The following is a 25,752-nucleotide window of genomic DNA, read 5'->3' as shown; positions in this document are numbered from 1 at the left end:
ATGTGGCCTCACCCATCATCATGTGGTCTCACCCATCATCATGTGGTCTCGACCATCATCGTGTGGTCTATCCATCATCATATGGCCTGACCACACATCATATGGCCTCACCCACCATCATGTGGTCTCACACATCATATGGCCTCACCCATCATTATATGACCTGACATTTGCTAAAGCAGCACCAGACAATACTCACTCACTAATATTTCGAAACATTACTTTAGTAGTTCAACATCTGATCTGACGACGATGTCGAGCAATAAATCTGTCACTGTTCTCCTTTTCCGACCCAGTTTAGAATCTAATGACGGTGTTAAAGCCCCACAAATACGGAGGATGGCAAACATCGACCCAACAAACAACATGGCTTCCGTTACTTTATTGTCACCAAAGCGTGCAATACATTAGGTGTGGGTTGTGTTACAGACAGCTCGGTAGGCGGGGCCGTACTGCTGGGGGACGAACTCACACCGACACGTCACACCCCCCTCCGTGTACACCTCCCCCTCCTTCAGCACCTTGTCGCCATGTTGACAGTTTAGACCTGTAAAAAAACCGACAAAACTTTGTTTATAATCGTAAGAAATCTGTGCTGAGGCAAGTCAATTAGCATCCTGAAAAAAACAGGTACAAGTCACACTAGGATTCTGCATCGGAGATTTTTGGTCACTTTAGTGTCAAATTTGTAAATGTCCCCCATGTGTGTCTACCATACATCGTCTTGAAAGCATTACTTAGGCCTTGAACGTTGGAAAGTTTATCAAACAACTATTGAACAAGAGTATGATGGGTTTTAAATTATTAACATACACCCACCAAATGGTCAATATAACGTTTTTAAGACGTCGACTTTAAGATTCATCTTTCATGTGTATAACAATGGCATGTTTCAACAAACGCCTGGTACACGTCTAAATAAAACCGACAAAAGCCTTTCAATGATCTTAAGAAATCTCATCTTCTCTAAACAAGGGGATTAACTGACCATAAAAGTCCAGTTTCAACCCTTGCCGATCTAGGCTGTAATTTCCAGGCTCGATTCTAGCGACACCAGTAGCTAGTACGAGTTATGTCCCTTCTATGTCCCTCCTATTGACCAATCAGAGTCCACCTCTCATAACACATGCATGTTGATCCAAACAAAATGGCGGCGGCCAATCAAGACGATTTGATCAATTTCATTAACAATTAATAATCACTGCCTCAGAGACACCCCGTGCATATGGATTGTCGCACAACACTTTGATTAAAAACATGGAAAAGATTTAGAAAATATCTGTCGACGCCAGTTGACGGTTCGCATGCTTTCGAAAACCTGCAATCGACCGAATGTTGTTACGAACACGATGACGATTTCGTTGCGTGATTTTGATTGGACTATGCAAATACTCGTTAGTCAAGCCAAGATATAACTAAGAAAGTCAAGGTTACTTCGGCAAAGGTGGAAACTATTATAGTCAGTTAACTCCCTTGCCGCGGGAAGATGAGCAAGTCTCTGAAAGCAGAATCCTCGGGTTCCACCCCGCATTTCAGTGGGGGCACGGGTGGCCCAGTCGTCTAAGGCGCCGCGATTCGCTGTGCAGAGTTGCGTCCCTTTGGCACGCCAGAAACCTGTGATTGTGGGTTCGAATCCCGGTTCGCCCCGATTATGTTTCTAGGTTTGTCAGCACCATACCCGTGCTCGTGGGTTTCACCGAAGTGGTAAATGTCTGAGACCAGCATCACTTCGGGCTTTCCTCTCACATTAAGCTGACACGCCGTGATATAACTGGAATACTGTTAAAAGCGGCGTAAAACCAAACTCACACACTCAGTCACTCAATAACAGTGGGCAGAGGTGGCCCAGTCGTCTAAGGCGCCACAATTCGCTGTTTAGAGAGTTGCGTCCCCTGGACACGCCAGAAACCTATGATTTTGGATTTGAATCCCGGTTCGCCCCAATTATGTTTCTGGGTTTGTCAGCACCATACCCGTGCTCGTGGGTTTCCCCAAAGTGGTAAACGTCTGAGACCTGCATCACTTCGGGTTTTACTCCCACATCAAGCTGACACGCCGCGATATGACTGGAATGCTATTGAAAGTAGGTTTGAACCCACTCAATCACTCACTAACACTGATCTTACCATCGGGGCACTCCTGACAGCACTGGGATGATAGGTAGGCTGGGTTGACACAATGTGTCGGCGAACAGTTGATGTACACACAGCTGATTGAGCGACCTTCAACACACACGCAAGGCTGACACGCGCTCTTCAAGAAAGTCTCCCCGATGGCGATGGCCTTGGTTGCGTAATGACAGGTAGTCGCGGGGTCTAGGGTCGTCAATGGAGAGCCGAGGCAGGTTGTGATAATACCACAACACACTACCCATGTTACTATCTGCATGTTTCCAATGTCGTATGTAGTTTACAATAACCTTGTGTTGCAATGGTCTACATAGATAACAACATATGACACATGTGTTGACGCTCTGAATGATATACATAAGAATAATGGAAGCTCTTTTGATATAAGTGTGATGGTTGGATTTCTTAGATATTTGGGGGCGGTCGGGTAGCCTAGTGGTTAAAGCGTTCGCTCGCCACGCCTAAGACCCGGGTTCGATTCCCGACATGGGTACAATGTGTGAAGCCCATTTCTTGTGTCCCCCGCCGTGATATTGCTGGAATATTGCTAAAAGCGGCGTAAAACCATACTCACTCACTCACTCACTCACTCACTCACTCAATCACTCACTCACTCACTCACTCACCCACTCACCCACTCACCCACCCTTAGATATTTGAGTAGATGTAGTTACAAGCTATACTTAGCAGCCATTTTATCCAAACTATTCCCGATCGGCGTTTACAAGAATTAACAGCAATGGTAAGAAGTACCTAAAAGGGAGCCATTAAAACATCTACAACAATCACCTTGGTGAACCCCGTGAAGATCCGGGTTACAATTGTCTTTAGATACCCATGCTTGTCGTAAGAGGTGACTAACGGGATCAGGTTGTCATACTCGTTGACTTGGTTGATGCATGTCATGGTAGTCCAATTGCGCAGATCGATGCTCATGATGTCAATCATTAAATTGTCCGGTCCAGACTCGAATATTTACAACCGACAGCGGTGAAGACCAACAGATACTTTATTGTCACCAATGCGTGCAATACATTAGGTGTGGGTGGTGTTACAGACAGCTCGGTAGGCGGGGCCGTACTGCTGGGGGACGAACTCACGTCGACAGGTCAAACCCCCCTCCTTGTACACCTCCCCCTCCTTCAGCACCTTGTCGCCATGTTGACAGTTTAGACCTGGAACAAGCATCATTTCCTCAGCACCTGGGAGGTGAACATTTCGCGAAACTTTCGTCGCATTTTGTAATTCATCGGAACAGACACACTTAGAACGGATATTTAGCAAATACAAAGGACGTATTTAGGTAATACTGTCCTAACTACGTCAATTATTAAGCTTGTTAGTGTTTCCGCGTTACCTAGATTGAATTTGCATATTAGCAATGACATTTTATAAACATTAGGTAAGGACATCGCAATGTGCCGAGTTGACGTGCCGGGATCCCCTGATAGTGGGTTGAAGCTGACCCCAATGAAATGTTTCTCGTGCATCAGCGCGCCCTTTTTAATCCTGTGTCTGCCATGTGTATTGCAAATACAACAAATTCTAATTTTCCGCGCCATATGAAGCTGACTCTGCAGAGGAAGTAACTGCAGCATCTTCCTGAGGCAAGAGAGTTGACTGACTTTAAAAGTCCAGTTTCCACCCTTACCGAACTAGGCTGGAATTTCTGGGCTCGATCGTAGCGCCATCAGTTGCTGTTAGGAGTTATGTCCCTTCTATGCCTCTCCTATGGACCAATCAGATTCCACCTCTCGTGTCACTTGCATTTGCTTCAAACAAAATGGCGGCGCCCAGTCAAGACGATCTGATCGACAATCTAGATTTATATTGTGATAAAACGGTTCTTACTTCGCGTAGCGCATCAAATCACGTGAGCACCTTAATTAAAAACATGAAAAGATTTGGAGTATATCTGTTAACAATGAGTTGGCGGTGCACATGTTTTGCAAATCCTGCAATCGACCGAACTCTGCATGACAGTTTTCGAACCGGACTTCGATTTCGTTGCGCGATTCTGATTGGACTATGCATAGACTCGTTAGTCCAGCCAAAGTCTAACTCTATAATACCAGCCTAGTTCGACAAGGGGACTTTTATAGTCAGTTAACTCTCTTGCCTCGGGAAGATGTAACTGCAGTTGTCCGCGTCGGGTCGAATCCTGCGCTGATGTGAGCAAGCCGAGAAGGCGTTGCCAACTGTGAATCGAGAGTCCCGACGACAGGTCTGCCTGCACCAGAGTTTGGAACAAGATCCAAAGTGTCAGCGGAACGAGGAGGAGGACTCGACGTGTGTCGAATAGACCCCAGATGAACTGAAGGGCTTGGGAGGGAATCAACGCCGACTTCTCTGAGGCGATTTGCCAACCGAGTTGCTGAATAACCCGGAGAGTAAATCCGATCTGGTCGTGAAGCAACCGAGACGAGGGGTCGCTCATCAGGCAGTCGTCTGGGTGCGAACTGAAGAGGATCCCCCGCTGGTGTAGGAACGTCCCTAGGGGCTTGGTGACACGAGTGAAAGGCCACGGGGCCGTAGATTATCCATGCTTGACAAGTGATTTTGTATAAAAGAGCCGAGTCCCATGGTTTCCCATGTGTGTCTTTTGGTATTCTTAGTGGGGAATTAGTAAAAGATGCTCTTCCTCGTCACATTGTTTCCAATACAAAATATAAAACTGTCCCATCTCCAACCTCACGTTTCAGAAAAATGTTCCAGGAAAACATTCATTTATGGGCAAGGGGCAAGAAACAACTCATTTTACAATGGCGTTGAACACCACTCACTCACTCACTCACTTATCCACACCCAATAACTCTTAACGCAACTCTTACCATCGGGGCACTCCCCACAGCACTGGGATGACGAGTAGGTTGGGTTGACACAATGTGTCGGCGCACAATTGATGTACACACAGTTGACAGAGGGGCCATAATTTTCTTCAGCACAAACACAGGGCTGGCACTCGTTCTTCATGAAAGTCTCCCCGATGGCGAAGGCCTTGTTGCCATACTGGCAGCTACCCCGGGGGTCAGCGGTCGTCAATGGAGAACCGAAGCAGGTTGCGATAATTATCAATAATCCAAAACTAGCGGCCCACGTTGCTATCTGCATGTCGTCCATGTCGCGTGTAGGTTACTACAGATTTGTGTTGTGATAGTCTACATAGATAATGGAGAATACAAACTGTGAAGTGGAACCAGTGCATTGTCTTGAATACCCTGTAACTGTATGTGGTAAAGTAGGAGGTACCCGTACTCCCTGTGACTGTAGATGTTGAAGTAGCGGGTACCCGTACTCCCTGTGACTGTAGATGTTGAAGTAGCGGGTACCCGTACTCCCTGTGTCTGTAGATGTTGAAGTAGCAGGTACCCGTACTCCCTGTGACTATAGATGTTGAAGTAGCAGGTACCCGTACTCCCCGTGACTGTATGTGTTGAAGTAGGAGGTACCTGTACTCCCTGTGACTGTAGATGTTGAAGTAGCAGGTACCCGTACTCCCTGTGTCTGTAGATGTTGAAGTAGCAGGTACCCGTACTCCCTGTGACTGTAGGTGTTGAAGTAGTAGGTACCCGTACTCCCTCTGACTGTAGATGTTAAAGTAGGAGGTACCTGTACTCCCTGTGACTGTAGATGTTAAAGTAGGAGGTACCCGTACTCCCTGTGAGTGTAGATGTTGAAGTAGGAGGTACCCGTACTCCCTGTGACTGTAGATGTTAAAGTAGGAGGTACCCGTACTCCCTGTGACTGTAGATGTTAAAGTAGGAGGTACCCGTACTCCCTGTGACTGTATGTGTTGAAGTAGGAGGTACCCGTACTCCCTCTGACTGTAGATGTTAAAGTAGGAGGTACCCGTACTCCCTGTGACTGTAGATGTTAAAGTAGGAGGTACCCGTACTCCCTGTGACTGTATGTGTTGAAGTAGGAGGTACCCGTACTCCCTCTGACTGTAGATGTTAAAGTAGGAGGTACCCGTACTCCCTGTGACTGTAGATGTTAAAGTAGGAGGTACCCGTACTCCCTGTGACTGTAGATGTTAAAGTAGGAGGTACCCGTACTCCCTGTGACTGCAGATATTGAAGTAGGAGGTACCCGTACTCCCTGTGACTGTAGATGTTGAAGTAGCAGGTACCCGTACTCCCTGTGACTGTAGATGTTAAAGTAGGAGGTACCCGTACTCCCTGTGACTGTAGATGTTGAAGTAGGAGGTACCCGTACTCCCTGTGACTGTAGATGTTGAAGTAGCAGGTACCCGTACTCCCTGTGACTGTATGTGTTGAAGTAGCAGGTAACCGTACTCCTTGTGACTGTATGTGTTGAAGTAGGAGGTACCCGCACTCCCTGTGACTGTAGGTGTTGAAGCAACAGGTGCCCGTACTCCCTGTGACTGTAGATGTTGAAGTAGCAGGTACCCGTACACCCTGTGACTGTATGTGTTGAAGTAGCAGGTACCCGTACTCCCTGTAACTGTTTGTGTTGAAGTAGCAGGTATCCGTACTCGTTGTGACGACAGGTGTTCAATTAGCAGGTACCTTCGAATTCGATCCCTAGATTGCGATCGGGAAAAAATCTTAAACCATCTAGTCTAGTTCGGGTCACGGTCGAAGGAACATATTTTCTCATCTAGTTGGTTGGTTCGTGTTCACAGCCAAAAGAAGATCATTTTGAAGTATGTCAGGCGGCAAGGCTAATTTTATACGAATGTCACTCTAAACTGAGACCCGTGAAGATCCGGGGTAGAATAGGTCTTCAGCAACCCAAGCTTGCCGTAAAAGGTGACTATGCTTGTCGTAAAAGGCGACTAACGGGATCGGGTGGTCAGGCTCGCTGACTTGGTTTATACATGTCATCATATCCCAATTTCGTGGATCATGCTCGATGCTCATGATGTCAATCACTGGATTGTCTGGTCCAGACTCGATTATTTACAGAGCGCCGTCATAATGTTGGAATATTGCTGTGTGCGGCGTTAAATAACAAACAAAACGAACAAAACCATATTCTTTTCAAAATTATATGTCACCAACATGTCGATAAAGAAGGTTGTATTGCAATTATTTGTTGACTCCTTCCAGGTAAACTACGTAAGAAAAAAAGTAATAACACCACATATTCTGATTTTTTTAATCAGCAGGAATGTGGACTTTTTTTGCTGCTACACGCAAATGGCATCCACGGTTTCTGGTGGGTACGATTTTACATCCGGGCAGTTGCAGGTGAGCCCACCAATCATAGTCTCTTGTCCGGCAGGAATCACCTGGTTACCATGGCGACAGTTAGGACCTGTTGTAAAACGCACATGATAATGTTACAATATTAGCATAATATCACAAAAGCACAATATATAAAGTTAGTAGCGAATATTGTTTCGGAGACAATGATGGCAAACCCAATTATAGTAAAGGATTAGAAATGATCCTTTGTTTAGTCAACGTGTATTTTGGACCAGAACAGCTTCTGAAGATAGGAGATAATCTACCGATCATCATCTTTGTTATCAGTTGCTACACATATAGGATATGACTTTATAAGTATACTGAATAATTCGACCCCTGAAGATCCGGGGTAGAATAGGTATTCATCATCCCATGCTTGTCGTAAAAGGAGACTATGCTTGTTTTAAGAGGGGACTAACGGGAGCGGGGGGTCAGACTCGCTGACTTGGTTCATGCATGTCATCGGATCCCATCTCCGTGGATCGATGCTCATATCAATCACTGGATTGTCTGGCCCCAGCACGATTATTTACAGTCCGCCACCATATAGCTTGAATATTGCTAAGTGCGACGTTGAACAACAAACAAACAAAACTACATGCAAAAACTCACCATTTGGACAAACAGTACAACACTCCCCCGCTGTCCGGAAGGGGTCCACGCATGCGCTGTCCTGACACATGAGCGCGACGCACGAGATACCCTGATTGACATCGCACACACAGGGCTCACATTCGTTCTTCATGAACTTCTGACCAGGGTGGAAGAACTGAACACCGTACTGACAACCTTGGACGGGTGACCCTTCAGTCGGAGCGGCGTTCAGAAGGAGGCCAAGCAAGACGGCACCAAGCCACATGTCTACACGGCAATCAGGCTGGGTTGTTTGTCGAGATGTTAGTGTACAGGATTGGACTGATAAGAGTCAACAATGCACCTCGTAAAACTGGTTTCTTTACGTTGTTATATCAGTGTAATGGGCTTATTTGAATACTACTCAACCTTTGATAGGGACATTTCTATCATTCCATGAGACATAAGAAGTACATGAAAGTATATTATACACGCACTTGACTATTCAAGTTCCGTTAATCCGACATTGTTGGTTGCATATGATTATGTCGGATTAACGAGTATGTCGGATAAACGAAATTAGGTAGTATCAACGTTCGTGATCGAAAATCGGACTACTACATGATAGCTAACGATTCAAACACGTTGTAATAAAACAAAAGAAAAAAGGGGAATATGTATATGTATAGTCTTGCACTTAAATTTATATAGCGACGTGCATGCAAGTGTGTGTGTGGCTGCTTGAACTATCTAGTCCGAGTATCTAGACTAATGCCGAGTTATAGTGCTAGCCCACTGAGATACCATGCCGCAGTTTAACATGAATATCCCACTCAAACAATGTATACTGAATCCGAGCCGACAAGTCCTTGCATTAGCCCCTTATGCCGAGCGCCAGACAAGGTAACAACAAGTACCATCTTTTAACGAACCGAACCCCTGACCTTCCGCTCTCCGGGCGGACGCTCTACCACTGGACAACGGAGGCGGTCACAGTGGGAGACATATGTGATTATCCTTATCAAAAGATGAGTAGTATATAAGATAAGGCTGTCATTACGTATAGTTGAAAACGTTATTCATACATAAATCCACAGGAACCACAATGGGTAAAAAGTACAGCAAAACTTTGATAACATATCGTCCAGTAAATATGCAAAGAAAACTATATTCCAGCAATATTCTCGATAAATTTCGAAGCTGGTAAAAAATATATATGTATGATATATGCAGCTCGTTTAATATTCTTCATGCACCTCTTGTGACGTCATCCTATTGTTCTCCAGTCGCGTTAATTCTCATATACTGTGATGTTACAATATCCCTGGGATTATAGCAAATGTAACGTCTCCGTGGTACCGGAATGATGTAAAACAAACGACAAAATTAATGTCTTGTCTATTTTTCAAAGGAGCGAACTTGAAACTAGCGCTAATAAATCACGAAGCTTCTAAGGATCTCTTCTTTTCAAGTACACGCACGACAGCAAGACCTAGTGTACGTCCGTTTCCTAAGATCCATAAAAAGTGTGTTGGGAACACAATATTGTTGATAATGCAGTTTCAGATTTGTTTTCGGCTATATGTCAGATAAAAAAACTTCTCGAGTGTTTATCAGATTCAAAACATTCGGTGGTTTGATTATTGTGGGGAAACATGTTCATCCATTTTGTTCATCCATATTCTGATTCCCCTCCCTGTCACAATACTCTAAAGAATTGGCACCTGGGTGATGGGAAAAGATTAAGCTGGTGACGTAATGGGAACGTGCAGGTTGCATAATGTTTTTTCAGTAAGCCAGAACCTCATCGCCATGAGGTTGATAGGGTTATACGAGCCATAATGACAAAGGAATCAGTATATGCGAAAATAATGTAACGGGAACCATTTCACTTGTTTGAAACAAAAGATCATCTTGTTTTGGTACACAAAACTGTTCAAATACATATCCTTGATATCTGGGATGATACATATTTATCGAAAGGCACGCAAACATTTCAAAATTTACCAATCATGTTTCTTCGCAAATTTGCATATTCAAACCCTTGTGGACGTTGAAAGAAATCGGAAGTTTTAGCACCTATTATAATTAAAAGATGTGTTTGAAAATATGTTATGATCAGGTATTTAGGGTATCATCTGAAAATGTCTGAAAATCAGGTCACAGCATTCATGATTTACAATGGTGCTTGTGCATGCGACAAAGGATCAGTGTCAGATGAAATAAACGCCCAAAGTTAACTCATGTCAGGCAACCCAGGCAAATCCGGCAGATGCATGCCTTTCCTACTGCATTTTCTTTTGATTTAATGGTGCAAAATCCTTTTTGTGATGCCTCAGCTATGTTGCCATGGTTTAGAACTACTGGGTTAAGTCCTGAAATACATTATACCTCAATACCAAATACCGAAGTCTCAAAATATAGATCAATCAGATCTGTGGAGGCCGCTATTCCCTTACCGTGGAAGAAAGGTAGTAACGTAAATAACGTCATATTGTATTGTGTCCACAGATACACCTATGTTCCAAGATTGAAAGAATCTACTAAATAACATGTAAGTAATGACCACTAAATGAAAACCTGTAAATAACGACCAGGTGGTCGTTGTTGAGAGGTAGTTAGAATGTGAAAGGTGCAGCGCTCTACTAGTTGCAGTGTCTGAGAAAATGTACAAAGTTGAAAGATAAAATAAATCAAATAACGAATAACTTTAAGAAAAGAAAAAAGTAAAAATAGCAAAAAGCACCCTATATATCCAGTCTAACTTCGTTTTCAAGATTTTTATACAATAAGTGGCGATATGTAGGATATTGACCCTTTATGTCCAAAATCATTTTTTTACATTAAGGATTGTTTGCCCTACTCTTATGTAACATTGTTTTCATTAAGAGTTTACACTAACCCTCAATGAAAATATGTTTTTCGTTTTGAGTATTTCTTACATACGGCTTGTACCAGAGCCTCCATTCCAAGAGATAAGTTGATCTTAAAGACGCTGAATCACATATCATCCATAGCTATTAAATAATTGTGTATAACATGTTTTTAACCACAGTCAGCCCCAGTGACAAATATAAAATGAGCCTCGCGATTCATGAAGGCCATTTAGGCCCTAAACTATTGAGTGAAGCACCTCATAAATATCCTAGACCTCCTCCTCAGGTGGAAACATCTTGAAGCGCCTCTACAATGCCTTCATCACGTGAGTCTGTCGCTACACGCATCCTGTGTCGCAAAATCTACTGATAGCTGATCATGTTGTTTCCTTGCTTAATACTCCATACGTGATATATGGTGGCTCATGTCCATGATTTAATAACCAGAGTGTGTAGAAAACCTTCATTTTCTTACTGTTTCATTTCCTGCATCAATTCCTACATTTTCATATCACGTCCGTACTTTTTCTCCCGTTCGTATTTTGTCAGAAACCCGGAAGACGTGTCGGGCAGGCGCAGTGACTACTTCTTGATTTTAGCAGACATCTCTGTCCGAATAATCACGAACTAGGCCAATAACTGCCATATTTATGTCTTTACTCGCGTAGAAGCGAGATGTTTAAAAATTTGAAGAGTAAGATTGAGCAAAAGGTAGCTCAGTTGCCTCTACGGAATACCGTGACGGGAGTGTTGAAGGTAAATGACTGTAAACAGGCAGGAACTAGACTTGGTCTAACCGGCCTGGCAATGTGAAGGCGGAAGTGTCAGCTGTTGCTGTGGCTGTTTGTGTCGGATCTAATATGTTTGACTGATACCCTGATAGTGTTACATCACGAAGTGCAGTGGTGTGTGCCCCGGAGAAACCCGCAGCAGATTCCATGTTTCAGTAGTATCATAACACTAGTATGCTGCATCCGGCATCGTCCGGCCATGTTCCTCATCTGCCCTCGTCATGATAATCTCTTCTGTGTTGAAATACCAGCATCCTCGCATGTTTTCGTTATTTTGAATTATGTAGGAAAAATATATTTCGTCTTCTCTATGGCACTGTACAAAGTGTCAATGAGTTAATTAAAGTAAACCTCCGAGATCAGATATATATGCACATATTTCCCAGAAAAATTAACTCCAAAACATGACATTTGTTACCTGTGTACAGATATCACATGCCTCAATGAAAGGCCCAACACAGTTTTTGTCCAAAAATAGATTCATTGGATTAGCGTCCTGATTACTTTACTCGGTTTGTCAGCACTGTGCCAATCTGGGTCAAAATCTTTCAAATTTACTAGCCCAAACCTCATGTAAGGTCTGTTTTGGTGTTATCGTTTTTGTTTTTTATCATATCTCTTTATTAGACTCAACAGAATTTTACTGAGCCGGGCTTCGGACTAGTGGCTAAAATTACAGACTGCCATACCCGTCCTCGTGGGTGTCCCCAAAATGAATCACGTCTGAGACATGCATCATGTCATGCTTTCCTTTCACATGAAGCTGACACGCCATGATATAGGTTAACTGGAATACTGTTCTAAGTGGCACTAAACCCAACTCACTCACTCATGGGATAGGGGGGCACGGGTGGCCCAGTCGTCTAAGGCGCTGCGATTCACTGTGCAGAGTTGCGTCCCTTAGGCACGCCAGAAACCTATGATTGTTGGTTCGAATCCCGGTTCGCCCCGATTGTGTTTCTAGGTTTGTCAGCACCATATCCGTGCTCGTGGGTTTCACCGAAGTGGTAACCGTCTGAGACCTGCATCACTTCGGGCTTTCCTCCCACATTAAGCTGACACGCCGTGATATAACTTTAATACTATTAAAAGCAGCGTTAAACCAAACTCACTCACTCACTCACTCACTCACTCGTGGGATAAGACTGAGTAAGGATGGAATCAAATCTCAATACACGTTGCTATCATAGGACAACTAAGTTAGGAACCAGTCCTTGATGAAACAATCTCAATTGCAATTCCAGACGCATCAGTGATTTATTAAACCTAAGAGCAAAATTTCACTGTGTGTGAATTGTCGACATAAAACTGCAAGTGCCAAGAGTTGCCAGGTTCATTAGTTCATATTACAGGCACAAGTCTGATCTGCATTGAGCATGCTGAGCAAGATGATGTCAGGTTTAAAAACATGAAGTGACATGGTACTCTGTGCACAAATATAGCAGTATATACCATGATATACAGTACAGGATATAATCTTTTTTCATTCCAAGTGCAAATATAATTATGCATATTCAGGAAGTTGATCAGGTGTAAGTAAATAAAACCATGACAAACTGAAATTGATGGTGCCTGATATTTGATTAGCCGATAATGGTCAAAAGCAATCACCATCAGCATGATCAGGTGTGGCAATGGAACATCTACAGAAACGTCCATTATTTACCCTCTGTAGTGTTCACAGTTGGCAGCATTAGAAATTGGCAGTAGTTCTGTATTCCTTGCCAAACTGCCCAATAGTTAAGGTATCATAAGGACTAGTAGAAATCTGCCATTATTAAGGGTTTGGCTGTATGTTTGTTCATCTTTATAAGGACTAGTGGGCTAAAACTGCTAGTTTTCCTTACTGGTTGGGGGAGGGGGACGTCCTCTCGGTTTTCTCCCATCTAATGATCTTGCCTATAATATTCAAATTGAGAGAATCCCAAAATCATCCTATATCTGAAATAAAAAAAGTAATATTAGAGTTATGACAAGGGTTCCGTAACCATGTTAACTGTCATACTTAATTTCAAAGACTGCCCCGTGTGTCTTTTCTGGAATGAAGATTGTTGGCCATGCTAACCATTGCTAACAGTGACATTCAGTTTCGGTAGGTTGAAGAGTATGAACCACCACCAAATACATTCTAGTTTGTGTTTTAATGTCCTTTCAAGTATTTGCGTTATCTGGTGCAATTAAGTTTTAGCAGTAACCACGGTAACAAAAATAATGGACATTGTCCTAAATTGTTTTCAGAGTCACACCCCCTAAATTTTGACTGATATGTTGAACATATTCATTTTGTTATCAACTTGTCAAACTATATTCTTATAAGAAGTCAAAAGGCTATTTTAAAATCCTATTGCAGGGATGGAAAATAACCAAGAACATATACACCCGAATAGTGATAACATATAGCAATACCCCAAAATGTTTCAAATTCTACTTACGTTTATCATGTTAATAGGATACCGTTAACATTAACAAGTCTGGTCCGGACTTGCTGTCTATTCCATTGCTGATATTACCTTTATCTGTTCATTGTACATGTGATATGGTATTATCAGTTTTGTTATTGATTTTCTGTTTCATCACTGCCACCAGACAATTTCAAAATACAAACAATATGCATCACCAAGGCTTTGACAAACTGAATTTGCAGTACCGTATTAAACATGTTTCTCTCCACACGATTGCAATGTATGGTGTGTGAGAGGTCATTCACAATTAGTTAGGGGAGGCCAGACAATGAATAAGGCCAGGCCAAATTAAATCTTGTTTCAGAGAACTTTAGATTAATTAAAATTAATCATATTTTAAATGTTGTCATGAAATAGATGTTTTATCATTTGTAAGCAAAAGTCATGAAAATACAATAAAAAAATGTTTGTGTTTAGGGAAAAAGATTTTTCTTACATACTTGTAAAACAAAATCCAGCAGTAGAAATTGGCACTAGTCCTATAGTCCTTGCCAAACTGCCGAATAGTATCCTAAGGACTAGCAGAAATTTGCCATTTTTAAGGGTTTTGCTATATATGTTATCATTATAAGGACTAGTGGACTAAAACTGTTAGTTTCTACCGCTGACATCTGATCTGATTTTGATGAAAGTGAGGTAATGTAAACATGTCATAACCTTGTTTTGTTTACTTAAAGGATTAATTGTTAACAAACACACATCAATATTTTACATGTGCTACATTTAGGGTAACACAATGTAAGACAAGTCGTCACATCTTGTACAGTCCATTCTGCAAAATGTTTGCAAAATCCACACAATTAGATAAACATATGTCTTAAAATAGTTATCTTTCATTGAGAAAATATTCCATTTATATATTTATCCTTTGTTTGCCATGGTTGTACAGCACCAGATGTCAACAAAGCCTAATTAGGAGCTAGAGATACGGTCAGTTCGATGTGTAAAGATGTATTATCATACTCCTTGCTGTAAGATATGTATATAATTTTGCAGAAAAATTTGAAAGTACATTGAAAGGCTTCCATCAGGCTAGTCTGTCTGATTTCAGAATAAGCACATTTGTACACAAACAAGGAAAGCCTGGTCATGTGATATGCAAATTAGTTTATGGCAGTGGTGTAATGCTAAGCTTTCTCTGTACCGGAGTGAGGCCACATTCCACACGGCAACGACAATCGCAGCACTGCGACTACTAGTTACAGCTGTCAGGGTCCCTACCATTAATATCAATCATCTCCAGTGGGAGAGCATCTGCCCAGAGAGCAGAAGGTCCGGGGTTCGATTCCCAGACGCGTCATACCAAAAAACATTGAAAGACAGTACTTGTTGTTACCCTTCCTGGTGCTCAGCATTAAGGGGATAAAACAGGGACTGGTTGGCTTGGAGTCTGTATAGTATGTCTGAGCTTGCACATGCTAAGTGAAATAATATTAGATGTTAAATTCTTCTTTTTTAGCATTGTTTAAGCCTGCTGTAAACCTTATTTCACTAGCCCTCAGAATTTGTAGCTAGTCTTACATTTTCTTTCACAATGTTCAGTTTATTCAGTTCCGATTTTTAGCAAAATTTAACATTGAGAATTGGATCAGAATGATAGCCCTCAAATGCTACTTGTCTCTGAGGACTGCCGGTGCGATCGGGTAGCCTAGTGGTTAAAGCGTTCTCTCATCACGCCAAAGACCCATGTTCGATTCCTGACATGGGTACAATATGTGAAGCCCAATCCTAGAATATTGCTAGAAGCGACATGAAACCAGCATGAAACCATACTCACTCACTATGAGGACTGCTATCATTGGATATTTACTTGCCCTCAGCTCAATTTAGTTGTCTCGGGAAAGCAGACTAGCATGAATTTCGAAAGACTGTCTATGGAAATATTGCCTGTGCATTAAGCTGACACACTATGGTACGACTGTAACCCTATCTCTATGATGTCAGTCTACAGCACAGATGGTGATCACATTGATTAGGATGCTGTATATGCACAGGGTGGTGTCCACATGCTGGGACGACCATGTTTTCCTACATGAGGAACATTCATACCTCCAACTATAATAAGAGCAGGCAGAAAATAAAGGTATTATATAATGATTTTACTATGATGCTTATTGTGATTAGTGAATGGGGATAGGGATTTCATGTGATTTGATGTGGGAGTCCAGATCTTACCATGCTTACTGCTTGTGTTGATGGAGAAGTGGATATAATTCATGTGTCTGACGGTCAGGTGTTCATTGTGTACCACTTGAGATTTTCTGTTAAATATTGATTAGTTTTGACTAATCATTTGCTGATGATGAATTTTCATATTCTCAACACCATTGAGGATCATTAGGTCAGATTTGATGACTCCGTTGTTTTTGTGTCGTCCTGCCTCGAGTGATTGACTCAGCATGCTCAGGGCGCTTGCTTTCAGTCACTAGTTTGTCGGTATTTCCAGCATGCCAGGATATGGCTGGATTATTGCTGACTGCAGCATTAAGAGTGAGGGAGTCAGTGAGTATGATTTTATGCCACTTTTATCAATATTCCAGCAATATCATGGCAGGGGACACACATTGTACCCATGTCGGGAAACGAACCCAGGTCTTCAGCGTGACAAGTGAACGCTTTGACCTCTAGGCTACCCGACCGCCCCTGCAGCATTAAGAACATCCACTTACTTGACCTGATTTTGTTGATATGACTGCTTACGTTGTATGGTGTTTTTATTTCAGAATGATAACGAAGACACTCCAGGGAAACCACTGGCAGAGAGCACACCTCAGAAAGGCAGTGGTCAGGATAGAGGTGGGGGAGGGGATGGCCCCGCCCTGCTGGATCTGAGTGGGCAAGATGGGGCTGTAGCATCCCCACCCCAGGAGGGGGTCCCCACAGGGCAGTTGGTGGAGATCCCCCTGGAGTCTACTAACAATGACAGTCATTACGAGGTAGGAGACGAAGTTTGATTAAATTTTGTTTTAGCTGTTTCTTTCATTTTTTTTTCATTTTTTTTTTTGAGGGGCCACGGGTCGCCCAGTCATGTAAGGTTCCGTGATTCACTATGCAGAGTTGCATCCCTTGGATATGCCAGAAACCTATGATTGTGGGTATGAATCCCGGTTCACCCCAATTTTGTTTCTAGGTTTGTCAGCACCATACTGTACTTCGGGCTTTTCTCCCCACATTAAGCCAATCAGTACATATTGTAATGCTGGAGTCATGATGTGTACTGTGATCCTGAACCTGCATCAATTGCATGGCCCAACTCCACAGGGCGCACCTCCATATGACCCACCTCCACATGACACAGCTCCACACATGACCCAGCTCCACATGACCCAGCTCCACATGACCCAGCTCCACATGACCCAGCTCCACACATGACCCAGTTCCACATGACCCAGTTCCACATGACCCAGCTCCACATGACCCAGTTCCACATGACCCAGTTCCACATGACCCAGTTCCACAAAACCCAGTTCCACAAGACCCAGTTCCACCTGATCCAGTTCCACATGACCCAGTTCCACATGGCACAGTTCCACATGACCCAGTTCCACATGACCCAGTTCCACATGACCCAGTTCCACAAAACCCAGTTCCACATGACCCAGTTCCACATGACCCAGTTCCACATGGCACAGTTCCACCTGACCCAGTTCCACATGGCACAGTTCCACATGGCACAGTTCCACCTGACCCAGTTCCACATGACACAGTTCCACATGGCACAGTTCCACCTGACCCAGTTCCACATGGCACAGTTCCACATGACCCAGTTCCACATGACACAGTTCCACCTGACCCAGTTCCACATGGCACAGTTCCACATGGCACAGTTCCACATGACACAGTTCCACCTGACCCAGTTCCACATGGCACAGTTCCACATGACCCAGTTCCACATGACACAGTTCCACCTGACCCAGTTCCACATGGCACAGTTCCACATGACCCAGTTCCACATGACACAGTTCCACAGGACCCACCTCCACATGACCCAGTTCCACATGACCCAGTGCCACATGACCTAGCTCCACATGACTCAGCTCCATATGACCCAGTTCCATATGGCATAGCTCCACATGGCCCAACTCAACGATACAACAAAGTCATGATAGGATAGGATACGTATCATGATACATAGGTCACGATATCACGATACACATATTTTCGTCAAATCGTGTAAGAGACTTCTTACTATAAATATTTCAGAACAGGTTCAAAAGGAAAAGATAGCTGTAGTAGAGGTGCGCGGTATTACCAGCATACCGGTATACCATGTTTTTTGTTAGCTGTGGTACTTACTGGTAAACTTCCTTACTATACCGGTACTTCGGCAAATTCCAAAGGCCGTGTAGGTTACGGAAATTTCCGATGATGAATATTACGTTTCTTCATAGTTTAAGTAATATTTTTATGTACGTGTGTTACAAACAACTAATCATGCTAATATATAGTAAAGGACGTCAGATTTAATAAATTTCGATAGAAAGTTATGTTTTATTTGAATTTCCCGTGCAAATCCCGTCTCGAGAGTGAACTGCATCTCCGCTTGGTAACAAAATGGCAGACTTCAAAGGCTTTTCTCTCTTTGTTCAAATACCATGGTATGTACCGTGGTAATTGAGCAGATACAGCTGTAGCCACACGTTCGTAGCGGCTATTATTAGTAGTGAAAATGAAACGCTAATTGCAACACATTTTGTGATATGTTGTGACAAAACTCTGAGCTTATTAAACGAGTAGTAAGTAATTTATGTTTACAAGTGCAACGTCTTGTATCGATACAGAAAAAAACATATCATATATTGTATCGTCGCTTGAAATCTTACAATGTGCCAGTGCAGCGATGTATCATTTCCGCATTACAAGGGTTTGTTGCCGTCAACAAGTTTGCGTTAAAGTCGTATGACTAGTTAAGTACACTCTAATTTTGTGATGGTAAGGTAACCAGATAGGTATTAGAAGAAGAAGAAGAAGAAGAAGATAGGTATAAGGCCAGGTATGGTAAAAAAAGATGGATATGGAATTAAAACATGAATCAATACATGGTAAGCATATCTTGTATCATATTGTCAGATGGAAATTCCGGATGTATCGATAAATCGGTCTTATTGTCCACCTCGTTATGACTAAGTTGAAAGTAACGTTGATGTTTTCATGATTTGCATCCAGACTGCCTCCGACTTCGGTTCCGTCCAGGGCGATGATACTCCGAGAGGCCCAAGGTCAAGGACATCGTCAATCAGCTCTGTCGCCAGTGACAGCTCCTTCTTCACTAATGTCAGCTTCTCACATCCACAATATGTTCCGTCGGACATCGAGAGCGAGATCGAGGAGACCTCTGTGAACCTTGATGCCATTAGCAAGGAGGAACTGTATACTTACGTCAAGAAGTACGAGAGACGAGTGATCAAATACAAGACCAAGTACATGGAGGTTGGTCGTGACGCTAGCGATAAAGCTGTAGAGCCACAGTTTGATGAGTTGATCAGTTGTTATTGTCTGATATTGACTGTCAGAAATGAAAATTGCAAGTGATTCCATGGCATAAATCGAAAAACAGATGTGTAAATGTCCGCCTTGATCAGCAGTTGATTTATAAATGTCCGTCAATGTTTCAGCTGGCAACTGTGTACAAGGAATCCATGCAGGACAGAGAGAAAGTGAAGGTACCACATCCCATTATAAAGCTGTTGTGTAGTAGTAGCAGCAGTAGTAGCAGCAGTAGTAGTAGTAGTAGTAGTAGCAGTAGTAGTAGTAGCAGCAGCAGCAGCAGCAGCAGCAGCAGCAGTAGTAGTTTGGCCTGATCACTGGTTCTAATACCAGATTCACTGACTGATCCTTGCTTTGTCAGCACAATAAATATGTATGTTTGTTTCTCCAACAATACTTACTCAATACTTGCGATACTTTCCTTCCTCATTTGGCCTGCAAGTTGTGATTTGTCTGAAATATGGTAGGGGCCTTCATCTGTCTCACAGGAGAATGGGGTCCTGTCTAAGTAGTTGTAAGAGAGTGGTCAGGTGACTTGGTTGATTCCGGATCAATGTTTGCACAGAAAACCCTGGCCACGTCTCAGGACCGAGCGTTCCGACGGATCTCGGAGCTGAAGGAGCAGATACAGCTGGACCAGCTGGCCAAGCGGGACCTAGAGCAGAACTACCGACTCCTCCTGGAGGAGAAGGAGGAGTTTGTCAAGGTGCTCCAGATGCAGGTACGCTCAAACACACAATACTTGCAGGTACGCTCGAACACACAATACTTGAAGGTACGCTCAAACACACAATACTTGAAGGTACGCTCAAACACACAATACTTGCAGGAATGCTCAAACACACAATACTTGCAGGTATGCTCAAACACACAATACTTGCAGGTACACTCAAACACACAATACTTGCACATACGCTCAAACACACAATACATGCAGGTAAGCTCAAACACAATACTTGCAGGTACGCTCAAACATACAATACTTGCAGGTACATTCAAACACAAATCTTGCAGGTATGCTTAAACACACAAAACATGCAGTTACGCTCAAACACAATACTTGCAGGTACGCTCAAACACACAATACTTGAAGGTACGCTCAAACACACAATACTTGCAGGTACGCTCGAACACACAATACTTGAAGGTACGCTCAAACACACAATACTTGCAGGTATGCTCAAACACACAATATTTGCAGGTACGCTCAAACACACAATACTTGCAGGTACACTCAAACACACAATACTTGCAGGTACGCTCAAACACACAATACTTGCACATACGCTCAAACACACAATACATGCAGGTAAGCTCAAACACAATACTTGCAGGTACGCTCAAACATACAATACTTGCAGGTACATTCAAACACAAATCTTGCAGGTATGCTTAAACACACAAAACATGCAGTTACGCTCAAACACAATACTTGCAGGTACGCTCAAACACACAATACTTGCAGGTACGCTCAAACATACAATACTTGCAGGAACACTCAAACACAAGACATGCAGGTACGTTCAAACACACAAAACATGCAGGTACGCTCAAACACAATACTTGCAGGTACGCTCAAACACAATACTTGCAAGTACGCTCAAACACAATACATGCAGGTACTCTCAAACACAATACATGCAGGTACACTCAAACACAATACTTGCAAGTACGCTCAAACACAATACATGCAGGTACACACAAACACAATACATGCAGGTACACTCAAACACAATACTTGCAGGTACACTCAAACAGCACAGGCAGGTTTGCTGTGTCACCTGCATCTCACTCACTCACTCACTCACATGGTTAAATTGTCATTTGTCTATTCAATGCATAGCAAAGCTCTTTGGCAAACCTCAAACGATTCCATATATAATTGACCCATGTTGAAATATATAACAATTTTCGTATGTATTTTATTTTATTTTGTATTTTACTGATATTTATATAAATTCATGTCAAATTTATGCTGGCTTTGCTACTGCTAAAATGTTAATAATCACTTGTTTCAAATAATTCCTTGCTGCATTCAAACAAACAGAAGCATTTTTCAACATGTTGCAGGTGAAACTGTTGAAGGAAGGCAAGGAGATTCCACCCGAGCTGCAGGAGAAACTCTCCCCAAAGACAAGCGCAGCAGTTGTACCCCCTGGTTCCCCAGACACACCCGGGGGAACAGATGAAGTGAGCATACTGAAGAAGAAGGTCAGTGGATTTCCCCAGTAGTGATGCTGACTAGGTACAGATCCTGAAGATCCGGGGTAGCATTGGTATTCAGCAAAACATGTTTGTCGTAAGAGGCGACTAACGGAATCGGGTGGTCAGGCTCGCTAACTTGGTTGATACATGTCCCAATATCCCGTTTGCTAAGCGATGCTCATGATGTCAGTCACTGGTTTGTCTAGTCCAGAGTCAAACCATGCTTGTCATCAGTGTCCGAAAGAGCTGCATGGCACCTGCCCATGGCTGGTAACTTTTCTGTCGGGCTGCAGGAAATTTTCCTCTCCCTGCCCGACTGTCTGGCAGATAATTTTAAGATTACTTATGTATTCAGTTTTATTATAACTCCTTGAGCTTTTTTTCAACTGAATCAAGACATGATTTGTCTCTAAGGTTTTGCTATATTTTAATATTGATAATGCCTGAATGCTGGGAGGTAACTTTCAAGATGGGCAGGCAACACTTATGGGTCACCTGAGTTTTAAAATTATTTCAGACACTGCTTGCCATAAGAGGTGACTAATGGGATCGGGTGGTCAGACTTGCTGGCTTGTTTCATGCATGTCATTGGTTCCAATTGCGTAGGTCGATGCTCATGATGTCAATTCCTGCATTGTCTAGTCCAGAGTTGATTATTTACAGACCACCGTCATATGGAAGGAATATTGCTGAGTGTGGTGTTAAACGACAAACAAACAAAACTGACTTGGTTTTAGTAAATGTATTGTTCAGGATTACAGTTTACCAGGCAGACAATTGATTGATGTAGCATATGTCAAAATTATTTACTTCACCAGTGAAAATACCCCCCTCTGTGGGAATCATTCATTCTTTTACAATAAGTCCTAATGGCCCTTGTAGATGCATCGCCTGGAGGGTTTGCTGACTCGGTGCAAGGAAACCATTAAATCCGGTAAGGAGAAGAACCTGGTCCTGGCCACGGAGAAGGAGGAGCTGGAGAGGAAGATGGATGACTTGCAGAGGGAGAATGAGAGAATCAAGGTCAGTCGACAGTCACTCGTTTCAGAACTCAGTGTAGTCTTTTCTATGGCCAACCAGACACTTTGTTGCGATACAATTCAGATTTCTGTAGTTGGGTGGCGATACAATTGATAAACTGACTCTTGAAGCTCTTGAGGTTTACTCCTGTCGATGATTTATCTAGTGCTGCTCAGAGGGTGATATTTGGTCTTAAGTCTGCAGCAGTAATAGTGAAAATCCAGTGTCAATTCAAAATTTTCCAATTCCTCACTATTTAAGAAAATAAAAACAGTAAAAGAATTAATTTTTGAGCATTATCTCTATTGTTTTCCAATTTGCCTGCCAAGGGCACTTTGGGGAATCCTGGATATCCCGCTTAACAACTGTTGGCTCAACTTAACATATTTAGTAGATTTATGTCAATTAATAAAACAGTTGCTTAAGACAAGCAAGATGTTCTATTTTACAATTTATGTTTAAACCATTTTACATGTCACTTATATACTTGTATTGGTTTGTGTTGGTGTATGAGCTAGTGACAGGATGCTGATATTGTAACAGTGTAAAACTGGAACAAAAGAATCCTTTTTCACGTTACTGTCGTAGCGCTAAGATTGTTGCATATCCCAGTCTTTTTTCACTCACTATAGTCTCAGTGTTAAGGTTTGTGGGACACTGGAAGTTCTGCCTGCCGTTAGTTATGATTCGGACAATAATGGGTTGGAATAGGTCTTCAGCAACCCATGCTTGCCGTAAAAGGCGACTAACAGGATCGGGTGGTCAGGCTCGCTGACTTGCTTGATGCATGTCATTATTACCCAATTGCGTAGACCCGTGAAGATTCCGGGGTAAAATAGGTCTTCAGCAACCCATGCTTGCCGTAAAAGGCGACTATGCTTGTTGTAAAAGGCGACTAACGGGATCGGGTGGTCAGGCTCGCTGACTTGGTTGATGCATGTCATCGATCCCATCGTGGATCGATGCTCATGATATTAATCACTGGATTGTCTGGTCCAGACTCAATTATTTACAGATCGCCGTCATATAGCTGGAATATTGCTGAGTGCGGTGTTAAACAACAAACCAACCAACCAACCCAATTGCGTAGATCGATGCTGATGCACTGGATTGTCTTGTCCAGACTCTGCTTTTTACTGACTGCCCTCATATTGCTGGAATAATGCTGATTGCGGCATTAACCAACAAACAAACAAACAAAAACATATCCCAGTCTTTTTTTTACTTTTTAGTGTTAGTGTTAAGGGTTGTGGGACTGCCATTAGCTATAATTCAGACGTAGGTAGCTGTACAAATATGAGGTTCTTCTTCGCTACTTTGACTGTCAGATTTTGTTGAAGTTTTATGACATAATCAGAAAGATTATTTCACTTATTTTTCACAAATTCTATGACCTCCTAGACATACTCCCCCTTAGCAAGGCTGGTGTTGGATCCACCTTGTATATGACGAAACAAGGGTCAAGGTCAGTCTCGGGGTCAAGGTTAGGGATTGGTTTTGGGTCAAGGTCAGGTTAGGTTTAGGGTTTTACAGGTTTCGAACTTGTGTCTCGTTGATAAATAGCTGTTGCCCTTCCCTAGACTGGTGGAGGAGGCACGCCAGATGTGACGAAGCTGCAGGGTCAGATCAAGCAGGCGCGGAAGCTGATCCAGCAGCTGGAGACCGATCGCGAGCTGGCCATTGCAGAAGTCAAGAAGCAGGTGCATGAGGAGCTAGAGAGGAAGGACGAGGAACTCCGGGAGGTCAAGAGTCAGGCCCAGGTGTGGCAGGGCGAGAACACCGACCTGAAGGAGAAGTCTGAGAGGCTGGAGAAACAAGGTACGTCATTCAGGGATGCTGGAATGACAGTAGTAATTCATACTTTTATGCAAAACAGTTACCATGGTAATTGCATGCCTGAAATGTATCTATGGTAACGCATAAATATGGCGCAGTAGTTAATAAGTACCAGTCAACAGATATTTAAAATCATTTCGATTTTAAAAATTACTGTCTCAAAACTGTTAATCAGGAAACTAGTGCATCACCATGGCATGTTGGGAGCTGTGTTATGTGATGCTTGTCATTGTATCCTGCATATGCACTGACCCTGATGTTACAGTAATCCCCAGTACAGTAGAACACGGATATAACAAACCCGGATATAGCGAACAAACGGATACAACGAACTGTTAAAAAATCCTCGAATTATCTCCTATATAATATCATATCAAATTTACAGATATAACGAACCCTCTACAACGAACTAACGGATACAGCGAACTGATATCTGATCACCGACGAGCCAATCTATCACTAATTACTAACGTGTATAGGGAACTGAGAAATCTCACTCTGTGTCAAGTGTCACTGACAATTGGCTGTACGCAATCAGTGGCAAATCAACACAATGGCGGCAAATCAATTCAATCAGCGGTGACTGATCAACCTTGTTAAATTTGCATTGTGTTAATCTTACCTGTACATGTAATCTTGTCTGTAAAACAAACATTAAACATATACATTTTACGAGATTGTGTCCAAGTGTCAGTTCACTTGCATATACTATCATGGCGTGTAACGTGTATTGTGTTTTGTCTTATCCAAGATGGCGGACTTTTCCGAGCGAAAACGTGTATAACGAACAACGGATATCACTAACTGATTTCTCTGGTCCCTTGTGGTACGTTATATCCTTGTTCTACTCTTGCAAGGGAGGGCCATCCATGCATTAATTCCTACTTTACAGTATGTTAATCCTGAAATCTACTGCAGTGCAAGAACAGCTGGACAAATCAAGGGAGATAATCCGGCGGATGAAGGAGGAGAAGGCGCACCTGAAGACGGAGATGCAAGAGAGACTGGAGGCCTCGGAGCAGAGTCTGGAGGAGGAGAAGGAGACGTTGGTCCAGGAGCTGTCCCGGGGAAAGTCCGCCGCCATCTCGCTCATGCAGGTACATCTCACACTGAATGTCTCATAGGTTGGTCTTGCTCCCCAGTGACAGCAAAACCACATT

The 25,752-nt window shown here is 42.8% G+C and overlaps 3 protein-coding genes across 6 annotated transcripts in view; 1 reads left to right on the top strand and 2 right to left on the bottom strand.

Moving 5' to 3' along the window:
* Positions 1-366: 366 nt before the first annotated feature.
* Positions 367-5,280, bottom strand: LOC124131159 (von Willebrand factor C domain-containing protein 2-like). Of its 3 annotated transcripts, none has more exons than XM_048391842.1 (2): positions 4,961-5,280; positions 367-547 (listed from the first exon to the last, which is right to left on the bottom strand). In XM_048391842.1, the coding sequence occupies exons 1-2, from the start codon at positions 5,247-5,249 to the stop codon at positions 408-410; spliced, it is 429 nt and encodes a 142-aa protein (XP_048247799.1). In that variant the 5' UTR covers positions 5,250-5,280; the 3' UTR covers positions 367-407. The 3 variants fall into 3 exon arrangements, with proteins under 3 accessions (XP_048247799.1, XP_048247800.1, XP_046350217.2); XM_048391843.1 differs by lacking the exon at positions 4,961-5,280 and adding an exon at positions 2,127-2,419; XM_046494261.2 differs by lacking the exon at positions 367-547 and adding an exon at positions 3,121-3,304 and having other exon boundaries at positions 4,961-5,279.
* A 1,956-nt stretch (positions 5,281-7,236) lies between these two features.
* Positions 7,237-8,274, bottom strand: LOC124129938 (von Willebrand factor C domain-containing protein 2-like). The gene is made up of 2 exons (XM_046493294.2): positions 7,955-8,274; positions 7,237-7,409 (listed from the first exon to the last, which is right to left on the bottom strand). The coding sequence occupies exons 1-2, from the start codon at positions 8,199-8,201 to the stop codon at positions 7,282-7,284; spliced, it is 375 nt and encodes a 124-aa protein (XP_046349250.2). The 5' UTR covers positions 8,202-8,274; the 3' UTR covers positions 7,237-7,281.
* A 3,078-nt stretch (positions 8,275-11,352) lies between these two features.
* Positions 11,353-25,752, top strand: part of LOC124131078 (golgin subfamily A member 4-like) — a 50,381-nt gene continuing 35,981 nt past the window's right edge. For both annotated transcript variants that reach the window (XM_046494168.2, XM_046494169.2), the window contains exons 1-9: positions 11,353-11,547; positions 16,768-16,980; positions 19,211-19,474; positions 19,660-19,707; positions 20,097-20,252; positions 21,602-21,742; positions 22,619-22,759; positions 24,337-24,574; positions 25,511-25,689. In XM_046494168.2, the coding sequence (XP_046350124.2) occupies positions 11,467-11,547; positions 16,768-16,980; positions 19,211-19,474; positions 19,660-19,707; positions 20,097-20,252; positions 21,602-21,742; positions 22,619-22,759; positions 24,337-24,574; positions 25,511-25,689 (1,461 nt within the window). In that variant the 5' untranslated portion in view covers positions 11,353-11,466. The remainder of the gene's footprint in view (positions 11,548-16,767; positions 16,981-19,210; positions 19,475-19,659; positions 19,708-20,096; positions 20,253-21,601; positions 21,743-22,618; positions 22,760-24,336; positions 24,575-25,510; positions 25,690-25,752) is intronic.

The sequence above is a fragment of the Haliotis rufescens genome, unplaced genomic scaffold (genome assembly GCF_023055435.1).
Source record: "Haliotis rufescens isolate VD_foot unplaced genomic scaffold, xgHalRufe1.0.p SCAF_10, whole genome shotgun sequence".
NCBI lineage: Eukaryota > Metazoa > Mollusca > Gastropoda > Lepetellida > Haliotidae > Haliotis > Haliotis rufescens.
The sequence above is the reverse complement of the archived record's forward strand: the minus strand, read 5'-3'. Positions and strand labels throughout refer to the sequence as shown.

What these genes read in the sequence shown, in the direction of transcription:
- LOC124129938 (XM_046493294.2), bottom strand. Translation starts at nt 8,201, where the DNA reads ATGTGGCTTGGTGCCGTCTTGCTTGGCCTCCTTCTGAACGCCGCTCCG. An exon ending in TTGTACTGTTTGTCCAAATG is followed by an intron (nt 7,410 to 7,954) that starts GTGAGTTTTTGC and finishes GTTTTACAACAG; the next exon opens with GTCCTAACTGTCGCCATGGT.
- LOC124131159 (XM_048391842.1), bottom strand. Translation starts at nt 5,249, where the DNA reads ATGGACGACATGCAGATAGCAACGTGGGCCGCTAGTTTTGGATTATTG. An exon ending in CTGTGGGGAGTGCCCCGATG is followed by an intron (nt 548 to 4,960) that starts GTAAGAGTTGCG and finishes GTTTTTTTACAG; the next exon opens with GTCTAAACTGTCAACATGGC.